This window comes from Falco rusticolus, chromosome 5 (assembly GCF_015220075.1).
Source record: "Falco rusticolus isolate bFalRus1 chromosome 5, bFalRus1.pri, whole genome shotgun sequence".
Classification (NCBI taxonomy): Eukaryota; Metazoa; Chordata; class Aves; order Falconiformes; family Falconidae; genus Falco; species Falco rusticolus.
This window is the reverse complement of record NC_051191.1, coordinates 12480197-12496189: the sequence shown is the minus strand read 5'-3', so window position 1 is coordinate 12496189 and position 15993 is coordinate 12480197. Positions and strand designations below refer to the sequence as shown.

The 15993-nt window shown below is 39.2% G+C and overlaps 1 protein-coding gene across 1 annotated transcript in view; it reads right to left on the bottom strand.

Annotated features, from left to right (window-relative positions):
• The window catches only part of TFEC (transcription factor EC), a gene marked incomplete at its 5' end in the record, with an annotated part of 69150 nt that extends 53390 nt beyond the window's left edge, over positions 1-15760 (bottom strand). Inside the window, 1 exon segment of the mRNA XM_037388223.1 lies at positions 15680-15760. Within this exon segment, the coding sequence (XP_037244120.1) occupies positions 15680-15760 (81 nt within the window).
• Between the last annotated feature and the right edge of the window lie 233 nt (positions 15761-15993).

Genomic DNA, 15993 nt, shown 5'->3' with positions numbered 1-15993 from the left:
GGGTGGTTATGTAGAAGAACTGTTTAACTATTAAAAACCCCAAAGAAATAGAACATGTTCAACATAAAAGCAAGCTTGGATGCAGAAAATCCTGATTAGCTCACTTTCTGTATTTGCACAGAGCAGAGTCTTGATGTTAGACCCGAAGCTGGAGACCACAGGAGTACATCAGCCAGAACGCCCTTTGCCAGCAGGGCTAGGGGTCATACAAAAACTGCCAAAAAACAAGAAAGCGATACTCCCAGCAGGGTTTTTGATCATCTTATGGATCCAAAGTAGATCTGTTTGTTTTGTTGCTATGGTTTTCTTCAAGGTGGCAAATGTTGAACCAGGTAGTGAATAGGCAGACAAATAATTTAAAGCTTTCATTGGTTCATTAACACAAATATGCATGTGTAAAAACTGCCATGGATGGCAGGGGAAAGGTGTCTCATGGAAAAGCAACAGCTCTGGGCAACAGGTAATTTGGTTATTAACCATACTTCAGATACTGGGAACTGAGGGTCCTGGGACATTTTTTTGGCTGAGGATTCAGTAAAAGCCACAAAAAACTCCATAGTAAACATTTCTTCTCTCAATGCCAGCATAAAGATCTCACTTTCAGTGTACAGGGTGTCCAGGATTTAGACTTCCTAGTAGTCCTAGGATTTAGACTTCAATAATAAGTGTGTGTTACAAGAGAGGTGAACATAGATATCAGATTCCTAAACCTACCTTCACAGCCCACCCTCTAGGGGGTCTGACATAAGACACTCTGGGATTCCCTTGATGTGACAGATACAGAAAAAAAGTCTTTGCATAGAAGTAAGACAAGTTGAAATGGTTCACGGCACCAGTGACTGCTGTACAGTAAAATTCTGACTTTTGACTGTAGGCTTCAGATCTGGACACTGACTGAAGAAAATGTGTGGAGGGTAAGCAAAAGAGAAAGCTGGTAGGAAGGTGAAAACAGGATTGCAGCAACTGGCCTGCACAGCAGTAGGAAATAAAAGTCTACATAGAGACAATTCACACTCTGATCAATGACATGAATTCCAGAATCTGTTTTACAGCTGTACAGTAAAATCAATCAGTATTAAAATAGAGACTATAGAATATTGCAGATTAGAAAAAAAAAGGGGGAGGACCTTTCAGAGTTGTGACCTTATGTACTAGTAATAAATGGAAGCTGAAGAACATGTCTCCATTGTCCCACATCCAAACTCAGTAGCTTTAACAACACAGTGCGGACAAAAGGTGGACACAAAAGCAGTAGTTGATTTGAGGTAAGGTGAAGAAACAGATGTACTTAATGACTTTTAATTCTCAAGAATCACTTGGCTCCTTTCATTTTTCTGTTCCTCTAGAACTGTTTCTAGTTGCACAGTTTTTGATTCTAGTTAAGTGGTTTTCATTTAACCTACTTATTTCCAATTTCAAAATTTCCCCTTAGCTAAGTAGGAGCTTACTTTGTCTCTACTTACTTCCATCTCGGGAGGGGGGGGAGGAGGTAAAAGCGGGGGGATTGTTTGTTTGTTTAATCGCTTCTTATTGGTACAAGAATGTCTTTATCCTTGTTAATACCTTTCTAGGCCCTGATCCTGCAACTGCCTACATTTTTCCCATTTTATCTTACGAAGGGCTTTCACTGATTCCAGGGAAATACTCACATGGACAATTGCTTGTGGGACTGAAGCTTTAAGCAGTAATTGTCAAGGGCATCCTGCATTAGTGAGCTATGAAAAAAGTCCATAAGAAGTGTACCACACTGGTTGTGCAACAAAAGTCATATATTATGCCTATTTACATTACTGAGAATTGATCATGACATTTTGACTAGCCAAAGGACATGCCTTAGAAGAAGCAAGATGCAAGCTGGTATTTCTTGGCTTAAGTTAACATTCTTTAATCACCAGACCATGTTGTGGCTCCACTACACTGGATTCTTCCTGAATACAGGAAAACAGTCATGCCATTCATAGGAAAATCACTCTTTCTATAACACTTGCCAGTAATTTAAATTACAGTGGATTGACACTCAGGAGTAGAGTGTATTCAGTCCCTGCCCTTGCTACATTTTCCCTATATGGCCTTAGGCAACACAATTAATCTATTTTCCTTGATAAATGTGAATAATAAGATTTATTTATCACTATTATTACATCTTTTTAATTTTGGAAAATCTATTTTGCAAGGGTTATTTCAGTCCCATTGGAACAATGGCACCACCTCGTCAATGGGACCTTTAGCTGAAACATCTCTTCCTATAATAATAATACTCATCATCAGCATCAGCATCAGCATCCCTTACTTAGTACCAGTAAAAAAACAGACTATACAACTATGCAATTTTATTTTCAAGAAAAGACATACGGCTTAGAAGCTAAACATAAAAATTCAGTCTTTTTTCTTGTATGATAACCAATTAATCCTTGTTAGTAGACTAGTAATTTATGGACAAGACTAGACATGCAAGTATTTTCTTACCAGTATAACATTTACTCTCCCAGAGTTCCCGTAACAGCTTGTTAGAAAAGTGATTGCTGTATCACAAGAAAATTCACTGCAGCCTACATTGCTTTTAAAAAAAAAAAAAGACTAGTGAAATATATTTGCTCTAAAATGTTTAAAATGTAAACACTCATGCAGAGTATTTTTTGATCTATAAGGGCTTGACAAGAGTATATAAAAGTCTGGATATACCTTCTTGTTTTGTCCTTTTATTGATAGAACTCGATATTTCTGTCCTTAACTAGAAATATCTTGCCTGCTCATGTTTATGCAAACCAGATTTTTTGAAAAAGAAGAAAAAAAAGAGGTATTGTAACATCAGAAGGAAACATCAAAGGACTAGTGGCAACATCTTAAGGCTTTTATCAAAGTAGTAAGGGAATGCATTAAAGCAACAATATATGTAGCTTACAAATTACAGGACTATCAAATTCACCAATATGTCTAATGAACATAAAGGACACGTTCTTACATGCATTTTTTGTTTTAAAAGAAAGACTCAAACACTGGGTTTGCTTTCAAAACTATGAGAGAAATATATATTAAAAAAAAATTAAACTTAGGTCTTTAGGTTGTGTCAATCAGTGTAGCTGCATGCAGCTGCAGTGGAGTCGAAGGCAGCCAAGCCCACTTACACCTGACGACAAGTTACACTTTTATATTTTTTAAAGTCAGTGTCTTCAACACAGAAAAAATATACATTTGGGGCTTTTTATTCCTCACCACGTTTGTACCTATATGAGAGCTGAGGAACAGAGTACTGGGATCTGGCCTAATGAATAAGAAGTGTAGGTAGTTCTAGTAGCTCAGAAGTCATCTCTTACCAAATGGCAGAGTATGTCCACAAAACATCTTTCTGTCAACCTGGCTTCCAAAAGTATTTCAAGAATCTTTAAGCTGGCTTCACTTATTAGGAAAATATTATTCACTGTTTCCTATTTAACCCTAAAACTTGCATTTAAAAAGTTTTGTTTATACAACTAGCCAAACCACCGCCATGCGAAAAACACAACTGAATGAATTACACACAGTTTCACCTCAACCCCAATCCCAACCCCTGTGTGGAGCACAGCTGCCCATTCAAATTTATGGCTTTTGCAGCCTGCCACAGGAAAAAAAAAATACAGATTACGAATCTACCCCAGGAAGGCACGGCTCCTCTCCCAGACCCTGCAGCAGTAGCCCCAGATGCAGGCACCACGACTTGTGGTCTCAGCAAGTCCACCGACTGCTCCTAATATTTCACTAATGCTCACTTCCATTAATATGGAAAAAGGCTTCATACATTGGGGGATAATAATTATTCACCAGTTTTACAACTGAAATAACTGGGAGTTCATATAGAGCAGGGATTAAAACCTAGTTCTGTTTTACCTCTCTGTGTGTGTGTACATATATATATATATATAAATATCCTGGTCTCAGCCACAGTGTCATACTGAGAATTTAGAAGTAAGACTGCCCTTCATAGCAGCAAGACAAGGTACAGGGAGGCTTGGGAATAATTAATTTCCATAAAAAGAGATCTGGCCATATAGTTCATGAAAAGAGTACATGTAAAAAATGTTCCGGGTCTAATTCTTGCAAATTATTCTTGCTGGATCATTATTACAGCAGTTGTGTTTTCTGGAAACACTGAGCCCTGGTCAAGAAGGATAAGGAAGAGATAACAAATGTTCAGCATCACTATACTCCCTCTGAATGTCTGCTTCATCCCCCAGTGATGTGCCATGAGTGTGTTGCTCTGTGTAGGGTGATGTAGGGATGCTAAGCAGCTGCTTTCTATCGATTTGCAGCTCTTACATGTTCTGTGGATCTGCAGGCTGTAAGTTCACAGGCAGCTGCTAATCCACTGTAGAGGTGAAAAGCAAAGGACAAAAATTAGAGACTTGGAAGTAATGGACAGAATCACAAACCTCAGCTGCTGGGGTTTTATTGCAAAGCACAGAATTTAGGGGAAAAAATCTAATTATTTGTCTTTACTGTGTCATTTTTACTTGCTTTTGAATATGGGCGCTCTCTTTTTCAGCACACAATGTGACAGAGTCAGGGTGTATCTGAGGCTGGCAGCAATGCCTGTATTGCTAAAGAGGGGAAGACTCTTAGGGCAGGAGGCCAAAATTCAGAAAGTAGTTATTATTCTTGAAAGCATAACTCTGAAGCTCATGGGAAAACCAGGACATTTGCTTATATGCATCAGGTCCCCAGACTGATTAATGCTCACTACAGTAGAGATTTATGGATCTTTCTTTCTAATAGCTCTTCTGTGAGCCCAATACAAGATGATTTGTGCACATCCTAGCTCTCATCACAAGCTCTCCACCCATTTATACTACTTCGAAATGTCAGCAGGCCAAAGCTGTCCATTAAACATTATTATTATTTATTAATTACATTATAGCAGTACAGAAAAAGTGGTGGTAGAGCTCAAGCAAGGAATGAAATGGGGTTCCAGACCCATCATCACCACTTTTATCTACCTCCTGCCACCTTGGCAGCCCAGCACCTCCAACCAATTTAATCCATGTAGCTGCACTGCACGCCCAGTGGCCACAACACTCCTAAGAGCCTGTGATACACCAGAAATTCCTCACGCTACACATTTCACAATCTCAGAACAAAATTTCAGGCTCTGCCCCGTGTTGCAGGTTGCTCAGGAGGCACAATCAGCTGATAATTTTAACCACCAGCTTTACAACGCGGCAGATTTCCTGCGTTTTGAACATGACTGGAAATTTCTGAGCTCCTGGAGTGCAGCTCTAATTTTGAAATACACTCTGAAAGTCTTGTTTCTGTAACACTGGCAAAAATCCAATCTATAAAAGCTCTTTTTGTTAAAACTGAGGAAGTCAAAAGGGCTGAGAAATTTTACAAACACCTATTTATGTCTATCTATCGGAGCGCTTGATTAGAATCTCAGAGATTTATGAAAAAAGTAAAATAAATACAGCTCTGGACTAATAAAAAAGAGCAAGAACAAGAGACTGGGGATACACATTCAGTGCCAATTAATTGCCTTGCTACATGGTCCTCCGTGCTTGTGGGAAGTCAGATTTGAGAAACATTCATGGAGATTTCCAGCAGGGAGCATGATACTCTTTTCAGTAAGCTTACTCATACACCTGCAACAGCTAATGAAATAATGTCAACTTTTTTACGAATATTCAGAGTGCTTTTGTTAATAAAAAGAAAGCATTACAATAGCCAGCCATTATGTAGGCTGGCACCAACTGTTCCACTTTTCTAACAGAAAAAAATAGTGTGCAAATTGTTTTGCTCATGAACGTGAGACAGATGTAGGGAGAAGGCAGGCAGACACCATAAACACTCGCATCCCACCTAAGGCTCCACCTGGAACACCATTTACTCAAGCACACAATACAACTACATGGCTAAGGACTAGTTAATATATGTAGACAGTTTTTCAGAACTATAGCACATTTGTAGATCGGCATCTTTCAATGTAGGGGTTCTGTTAAAAATGGCACTCGGTAAGACTGAGACCCAAAAAAGTGTCTATTTATGGGCTAGTTTAGATGCAAAATGTTATATAAAGGTTTACATTCCTACCACCAGTATATCAAGAGGGATATGGTTTCTAAATGTATCTAAAAGGTATTGTAAACATACAAAGGCACAGTGACTCCTACTTAAGCATGGCTCCTGTTCTAGAGAAACCAGAGCGCATAAGTTGCTGTTATGAAAAAGGCCGTCTCTGGTAGTCTTACTTGCCCTGCAAAGTGTGGTTTTCATTTTTAGATGAGGGAATTCTGAAACCAGATATATAAAGGGGTATAGATAACATTACAGCTGAGCAGGCAGTGCCTAACTTGAAGACATCTGTTACTCCTTTCCCCCTCCATGCCCTCTTCCAAATGAGAGCTCTGTCCCTGAGCACAAAGCAAAGGCAGGCAGATGTTTAGAGCATTCAGAAGATTAATTTAATTTTTTTATTAGATCTTCCACAATTACCTCAATTCCTCCTCATGACTGAGTGAACTGAATTAAATTTCAATTACATAATTATGTAATATTCTATTTATACTAAAAAAATACAACAAACAATTCTCTATAAATCCAAGTGTCTATTATTATTGGTGGGTTTGTCTCTTGTTCTGACCTTTTCCACAAATATTCTTCCTGTACAGGCCCTCTTTTCCGTTCCAGCTGCACCATGGTACTGGTGACATCCCCCAGCGGGAGATGACCAAGTGGCAGGGCAGATCAACACAGTTGGCCTTTACTCAACTGTAAAAGAAAATCTTCCCATCTTTCTGTTCAGTTAACAATAAGTAACTGAAATTATACCCTTAAATGGTAATTTATAACAGCCCAGATATATATATATATACAAAAAAATATACAAATACATATATACGGATTTCTCTCTGTTTCTCATATATGCCTTGCTATATATAGATGGATAAACACACAGAGAGTGCATTTATCTCGAAACTTTCCATGCATTTGAGGTTCTTATGTTATTATATTAATTAATCTGCTGCCTTCAACATGTATTTTTTATATCCTGAAATGAAAAAGTGAGGTCTATTATGATTACTGATATTTCTAAATTAGTTTTCCCCTCAAACTGAGGCAGAAGTCTGCCTTCTTTTTGTGCTTCAAGTTATGAGCTTGGTTCCCTATCATTTGCACCAGTTTTTCATCAGTAGGACTCTGTGGACAACAAAAGTTCTCTCAGAGTGGGGCAGGAAGAGTCAGCTCTATTAATCAGTCCATGATCACAACTAAGAAAACTGCAAAACCAGCTTTAATGAGCGTAAGGCATATCTAAATAAACCACACCCAAATACTTGAAGTACATAGAGCTGCTAACTCCTCATGCAGTCAAAATTTTGAGGCAAGTCAAACACTATTTAAATTCTTACCAGTGAAAACAAGACACAAAAACGTCAAGGGCTACTTTGACAACCCCAATGAACAGCCTGAACAGATCCCAGAGGGAATGAGATTTTCTTCTCCATTGTGGAATTTCACAGGATACAAGCACCCTGTTCTTCAGCGTGTGTTATACACAGGGCAGGACACATGGAAATAACAGTCCTGACATCACTTCATAGAATCACGGAATGGTTTGGATTGGAAGGGGCCTGTAAAGGCCATACAGTCCAACCCCCACTCCAATGAGCAGGGACATCTTCAACTCGATCAAGTTGCTCAGAGCCCCGTCCAAACTGACCCTGAACATTTCCAAGCATGAAGTATCCACAACATCTCTGGGCAACCTCTTCCAGTGTTTCACCACCCTCATCATAAAAAAATTCTTCCTTATATCTAACCTGAATCTAATCTGATAGTTTAAAACCATCACTCCTTGTCCTATTGCTACAGGCCCTACTAAAAAAAAAAATCCATCCTCATTTATCTTGTAAGCCCCCTTTAAATATTGAAAAGTCACAATAAGGTCTCCCTGGAGCCGTCTCTTCTCCAGGATGAACAACCCCAGGTCTCTCAGCCGTTCTTACTAGGAGACATGTTCTGTCCCTCTGATTGTTTTTGTGACCCTCCTCTGGACCTGCTTCAACACGTCCATGACTTTCCTGTACCAAGGACTCCAGAGCTGAACACATTAGTTTAGGTAGGGTCTGAAGAGAGCAGAGTAGAGGAGCAGAATCACCTCCCACTTCTTTTGATGCAGTCTAGGATACAGTCGGCTTTGTGGGCTGCAAGCACACGTTGCTGGCTCATGTCCACCTTTTCATCCACTTCTGAAGTTGTGGGTCAATGCACTTGACATGTGATGAAGCAAAATACTCAAACGCATGTTCTTTGAGAGTTAAGATTTACTTTTTCTTTAGCACATTCAGTGCAAATGAACGGCTGCTTACAAGTACGGAAAACCTCCACCATGGGAAGCTCTACGGGGTACAAATACCTGTACACAGTGGCCACTTCCAGGAACACTTCTATCTAGGTTTCTAAATGTGTACTGAGAGGTGGAAGCCTGGATATAAGGCAATCTTAGCTCAGACTTTAAAGACCATGTGCAAACATGGCACACAAAGCTAGGATTAAATACATGCTACTGCTACCCTAGACATCTATCTGTTCATAGACCTGGCAGTAAGTGTGCTTTGAATTTCTTAGTCAAATTAATTAGCATACTAACTCTCATAGATTCAAGTGACCCATAACATGAATTGCATGGTAGCGTTCTTTAGATTTTGGGTTGCTTGAATCCTGCTAAACCTGAAAATATGCACAATTTAAAAAAAATGGCAAAACATGACAAAGGCCATTATAGGAGAACAAAGTTAGGATCAATTTCTGAATCTCTTTTGTCCTGAATGCAAGTAGAAGCTTTGTGTTCTGTACAGACACAAGTACTTTAAGGAAATGTGAGACACAGCAGAAAAAAGATTGGGGTGTTGATATTTACCACACAAAGATAAACATGACTGCTTGATGCAGACTGATGAGAAACCCTTTAGATACTACGTACTGTGACTACTCGACTGTGCTGAGATCTTGTGCATACTCTCAATCCCACTGTTAGATTTCATGAGGATTGCAATAGTCTGGCAATTTATTAGTTCTTATCACATTATATTATTCTGGTCTTTGTAGGAGCAGTTGAAATGTCACCGCCACCAATTGTAATTATGTTTCCTAGAGGCACTATCGTAATTTGAAGAGCAGTGTGTTTGTCACGCCCCAGCGTCAGAACACAAGAGTTCTATTTCATGCCCCGGCTGTATATAATATATATAGATAGATAGATACATGTATATGTGTGTATATGTATATGTATATGTATATGTATATGTATATGTGTGTGTATATGTGTGTGTGTACATATATATATAATCAGAGATTGGTTTGGTCACTCAACCTTGAGTTCCTACAGTTTTTGGACAAATTTGGCTTAGTTTAGGCAGCTTAAGCTAATGTAACAATGAGAAAACGCAGTCTAACTAATCTACTTGTCTCAAACGGTGTTCATTTTCAGATATTCAGGAAAAAGAAGGGGAAATTATAAGATCATAAGAACAACTGTAACAACCAATCCAAATAATAATGGGTTTCACTGAGCTGAAAGTTAGTGACTGGCAACTTTCAGATGAAAATCAGTGATGGTGAAATAGGGATTTCTAAATAGAAGCTCTCTGAAGATGTTTTACTTTAATATTCCATAACATTCAGTTATGAATGTTGCTTACTTGCACAAAGTCTGCACATGTGTAGTGATGAATTCCACAGGCATATAAAGCTATGTTCAAAAATCTTAAATAACAACATTTATATTATATTTTTGATTGCCTGGATAGTTTTCCTTGCACCTGCTTGACAAAAAGGAGTAAAAAAGCAACAGTACTCCCAGACTTTCACTAGCTGCTATGTCTTTGAAGCCATCTTATTTAATTTCATTTAATAAAGTTGTTGACATTTTCCAAATATAAAATCATTATTGTCCTCATTGTCACACACTCTTGGCACAGCTCCCTAACATACAAATTTAATATAATTTCTCCCCAGCTAAAATTTAAAATAAAATCTAATTGCAATGGTAGGAATTAAGAAATAGCAATGTGGAGAAAAATAATGAACTCAATAGAATTATCATGAAAGAAGATCTTCAAAATTAAAATCCTGGGGGAAAAAAAGATAGAAAAATGTTTGTGCATAGGAGTAGGCAACTTTAAACAATATTCAAACAAACAGAAAATAAATTGTTTCAATTATTTTCTGACAAATAATTACAGTAATTTTAAAAATTGAATTTACAAGAATTAAGTTTTATCATTATGTATGAGGTTACATTATTAAATGTTACAGGAAATCTACAGTTTGGATCTAAGCTTTTAGAAACACTTTTTATCATTTAAATATGATTTGAAGGAGGGGGAAGCTCTCCTGCATGTTACTGTGTTCTATTTCAGCTCTAATTTAACCCTTTGAGCATTTTGCTGAATGAACAGAAGTCATGCACATCAAAGAAAAAGATGAATTTGCTTAATTCAGTTTCATTACAAATTAGGAGTATTTTGATAAAGGTAAACTAAAATTCCTGTTGGTGTTTATACTTGGTCAGACCTTTTTTCAAGGACTTCACTATGAAGCACAAGAAGCTGCAGACCTGATCAAACATCTGTAGGCACTAAGGTAACACATTTGCTCCCTTTACCTGTAGAAGCCACTAGCACTTCCAGAATGATTTACTCCTCAGGGGAGACAGCCAGTCTGCTTTTTTAGGTTCTGCTTTTTTCTCAAGGATTCTTTTAAGAGTAACTTTCTTTCCAGCTGCTGAACAGCTCATGGGTGCTCTGAGCAGCAACCCCAACATCATCCACTCTGAGAGGGAGCAGAAAGCACCCCAGAGGCATTAGGCATACACGTGGGCAGAGTCAGTCCCAGTTGCCTGTGGTTCCATAAATGGAATGGGAAACAGCTTCTTATAGTGCGGTACCAGCCTGACACCTATTACCACTCACCTCAAAACACCCGTCCTTGAACGGGGTCTCAAGCAACCAGATACCAGCAGCAAGAATTATATTATCCCAAAGGTCCGGCAACATTTATGGAAACAGAACTCGAAAATTTCCTATGCTACAGTGGAAAGTCTTTGTTTGATCATCATTAAATATATTAATGTCAATGAGCTACAGATGCTGTCAATTACATGGTTTGGGGGTTATCTCACATGTAAGGTAAATGACCATCCTTATCTTTGCATGCTGGTCACATTAGCTGAGATCATGACTTGCTATAACTCGTTTCATTAAATCCTGAGATATAGTAGCTAAGTATCTGGATCCCTTTAATTAAAGTTTATATGGCATCATAATTTATACAACAAAAACTTGAGCTGTCTTTGCCAAAGTTCTGCAAGAAAGATAGCTTAACATTAACAATTAAAACTGAACAAAGGCCATCCTTAGTTTGAGTTGACAGTGGACTCTTAAGAAAAAGTAGTCTGAGTCATGCCATTATTGCTCAGAGACATTACATTTCACTGTCCTATTTTTAGACTTTTTTTTTAACTAGATGTCACACCCAGAGACTGAAGATTGAGGAAAGTTGAGATGAAAAAGAACATCGAATTTTTTCATTAGAAGACCCATTTTAGAACAGGGAGGCAAAATTTACTTGATTCACAGATTTAATTTTGTTTAAGTAAACAGTTTAAAATTTTATCAGCATTTTTCTTTGTATTTTATTCTACATATAATTCCTAATTCTCACCTCCTAAGTCTGCCACTTCATCCATATTTCTGTTGCATGGTGAAGTGCCTGGTTTTGAAACTATTTTTGTTTTGTTTCTGTTTTCCCTCCTTTTTTACCAGTGTGGAATATATCTGATGTTGAAGACTGTTAATGTAGTCTACTGACCCTTGTATTTACATTCACATACCATCTGTGATGCAGCAAAAAACAAAGCTGGAAGAATATCTCATGCTTATCAGGCATATTGATTACATTTAGCCAATGGAAATTAAGAAAAGAAAAAGTGCAAAGTAATCTGAAAGGTATTTCCACATTTTCAACCCATAACCCATGTGCTATAGATTGTGAATTTCCACTTACAGCACTGTTGTCATCAATTTATATAATAATCAGAAAAAATAAAGCTGCCCTTGCTTATTTGGCCATTTGCATATCAATTCAAGTGAGAGCACCTGCAGTAAAGTCTATTGCTGAACTGGTTTGCAGTGGAGCTGTTTGGCTCACTGCTTACATTGGCTCTGAAACTGGCTACACAACAGGCAGAACGTTTTTTTGATGGTCTGATTATCTTGCAAAACTTTCAGCACTTCCTTTTTCAGATCAGGCTGTGAAGTGTGCAAAGTCTGCTCTCATCCTTCCTTCTCCCCTTCCCCACCCTCAGGCTTTCAGCTCTTGCTTGAGACTCAGACTTAACAAGGAAGTTTGGAGGAGCTATGGCAAAATTAATAATATACACTAGATTAAGATGGGTCCAGGATATATGGTGAAGAACTTTATCTCAGGACAGAAAGGAAGTATTCCCATGCAATGACTGACAGGCTGGATCACTTTTCCTGCCACGTCTCTTTGCCATCCTTTTTCTGGAGTTGTGCCCACCTTTCCTAAAGAAATGGTAAATTCTTCATGGCAAGCCCTATTTCTTGCCATGCATTTTTACCTGACAGGATTCATCTTGCCCAAGTTTAGACATGGCAAAGGTAGACACCTCTACCTGAGATGATCCTCTGACTGGAGAGAAAGCTCCAGCAAGTGATTTGCTTGACCAGCTGTAGACAGCTGAGGACTGCAAGGAGAGGTCTCCTGATTTTTCTCCTCTAATCCATTTGGTATGAAGTCAACTTGGCATTAGTAACACAGGCTAAGACATCCAGCTTCTGGTCATGGACATGACAGCAGGTGAAGTCTCTGTAATACAGTCTGTGCATCCATTTAGACACTTCATACACCCCTAAGTAAAGTTTTAGCTTTATTTGGTTGGATTTTCTTTAGCTGAGCAGTTACTCCTCATTTCAAAATCACTATTCATTACATACCCTAAAAGGGGGAAATGATTTTGTGCTGCAATGTCTCATTTCAGCCCCTAAAACCTTTGCAGCACATTCAGCCAAGTTGGGGATGTGAGGAGGGGGTTTCCACTTATGCAAAGGCAGGCAGCTAGATTGAGCACCCTCTGAAGAAGGGAGGCTTTGAAACATCACATGAAACTGAGAAAAATCACAGGTATTTCCTACAACAGCTGTGGCCTGAGACTGGAGAAGCAGCTTCCTCTTAGTCTACACTTATTTTTTTCCTGAAAGAAACACCCAACCAACAGGTTTTGTACACACCTGTATAGGCTCTGCCAGGATGAAAAGTTAATAGATCCTAAAGGGTATGACTGCTTGATCAGCAAGGTTATTTTGTGTTTGACTGTGCCTGGTTTTACAAGTGCTCTTTTACTGAACTGTGGCGTAATTATCGCTTGCAGGAAAGTGTTTGTTCAGTCCCCAGCCTTGTGCTGACAACAACCTGCAGCCTTGCGCTACTTCCCCTGCTTTCACAACTCAGCAGAATCTGTCCCATCGGAACAAGGCCAGTTTCAGGCAGATGTGACCACAACATCACCCAGCCCAGATTACCTGTCATCTAGATGGGCAACATACCGGTACAGCCCCAAGAAGCCTCCAAAAGTAACAGAATGACTGTGAAACAAATCCTGGGACACCTACGGCTTCAAGGTGACTGCAGCACTTCGGCAACAGAACCCTCCCAAGCCTTCGGGCAAAAGGATCCTTGCAGAGATGTTCCCTTTCTCTTTTGGTGCAGGGAAAACAACTGTTAGGGAAAACTTATTGTGCACTGGCAGTACAGCTCTATAAAGGTGAAGCAACTCCAAGTGATGGATTAAAACACAACACACCAAGGCAAAACACAGCTCAAGGGCAGCCTTGCCCCGTACTGACCTGGTTGAAAAAGTAATTTGCACCTTCATCTTCTTAAATACATTTCCATTTACAATTGTGTACACCCTCACACCTGCATTCATCCAACACAACCAGTTGTTCTGGAGCACACGTAAGTCTCTAGTAAGCAAGTGTTATTTCCCATGGCTGGTGGTAACATTTGTTTTCTCCCACTCAGCAAAGGTGCTGGACATTCTTTAGGTTGGGGAGCACGCAGTAGGTCAATATGAAAACAATGGCTTCAAATCTAACCTTGTTACCTTCTGGGTTTTGCTATGTTTCTTCCATACAGATTCATGTTGGTTCCAGAACACAAATTTTGGATTATAATAGAGACTTGTGTCCCGATTATGTCTAAAACAGGTGGACTGATTGCTCCGTGTTAGATCTTACTTCTCTACAAAGAAAACTGGCTTAGCCCAGATGTCAAACTTTCAGAATGACCCAGATAAGATGAGGTAACTAGGAACAGCTTTATAATATGTCTAGGAATAAATGAGTAGGGGGCGGGGGGGGGCGGTATTTACCTTGGTTTAAAAGCGGGCACCTAAAATAGCACTCAGTTCTGTCAGTTGACACAGTAGTGCCAGAATACTTTTGTGTATAGCTCTGCAAAAATCAATTGCTCCCCTCAGTATTGCAGGGAGCATGTTGACTTTGATGTGAAATTATACATTCAGGATATTCTTGTGAGAACTGCAAAAATGACTCAAGAATGCCAGTCCCCACTGATCTTATCATAGACTATGCTCTTAAATCACTTTCAGGCTCTGAAAATTCATCTACATTTTGGACATCCAAATTTGAAAGATTTGTCCATGACCATGGAGACAAAAAGAACAAGTACGATTAAATTTTTTAGATACCAAATAGTAATTATAGGTTTGGGGCACAGAGGGATGTTATTGTTTTTTCCCTTAGATCAGTGAGGTTTATTTTCCTTTCCCTTGGGGACAAATTGTCTATATTTGGAATCAAGTTTTTATGGTGTTTAATTGTGAATGAATATATCTGTCTATATATCCATACACAAGGACTTAACATCTGTACATACGTAATTGTTAGTCCCCATATTTAAAAAAAAATAATTCATAATTACATATAAAATGGACAAGAGGAAGGGATAAACTGCATAATGGAAAAGTGTGGTGTGATGTAAATATTATTTGAATACAGTCTTCCTCTGAATTTTTCAGCAAAACTTCTACCAAACTTAACAGAAGCTTTGTGTAAACAAGCAGTAAAGAGCATGTACTGCTCTTTACATATGCAGTACATATGTAGTACAACAAATATCATTTTATATAGCAGGGAGATTAAATCCTCTTCTCAGAAAGCAGTTTATTAAGTTAATGGTCCAGCTTAAACCCAGTTAGCTATGGTGCAATGTTACGGCTACAGAAGTACAATAGTTTAATTGTAATGTGGTCCAAATCCAGATGGCATTGAAAATATCTTTTTAACCAACCAGTTCCTTCCACAAAAATACACTGCAACTTCAATGGCAGTTAAAACACGAGCATTAAAATAGATTATTAATGACCACACAGTTAAGCCCTGTTGTGCAGTTGCTGCTTGCACACACCCCCGCTGGGAAGCGGGGTGCTGCCTGCCAGACTGGGATGGGCGCTCAGGCTCTCCCCAGGGCTGCCACCACTGCTGCAAGGCCCTGCACCCTCCTGCAGTCCCTGAGCCCACGTTAGACCCTGCCAGCTGGCTGTCCCACCAGCAAGAAGCAGAATGATCCCTGGAGGCAGGCACTTGCCCGGCTCCCTACTCACCCTAGCTCCTTCCCCATATGGCGGGGGGCAGACATGACCGGCCGGCTGGAGGTCAGCAATGCCGAGAGAAGCAAGCACCCAGGGGTTTCACAGATCCTGCTTCCCTTCCCATGAAGGGTGGGGACAAGGTTCGCCTCTTAAGGAACTACTAGAAATTTGGTTCTACATTTGACTTTCGATGACTGCGAAAGACAATCGCTCAGCGCAACGTTTGCTTACCAACACCACCCTCTCACGAACAAAGCATGTGGTTTGGAAGTGAGGTGGAAACCTTAACCATTACTTGAACAGCTTTAAAATTCTCAGAAATAGAC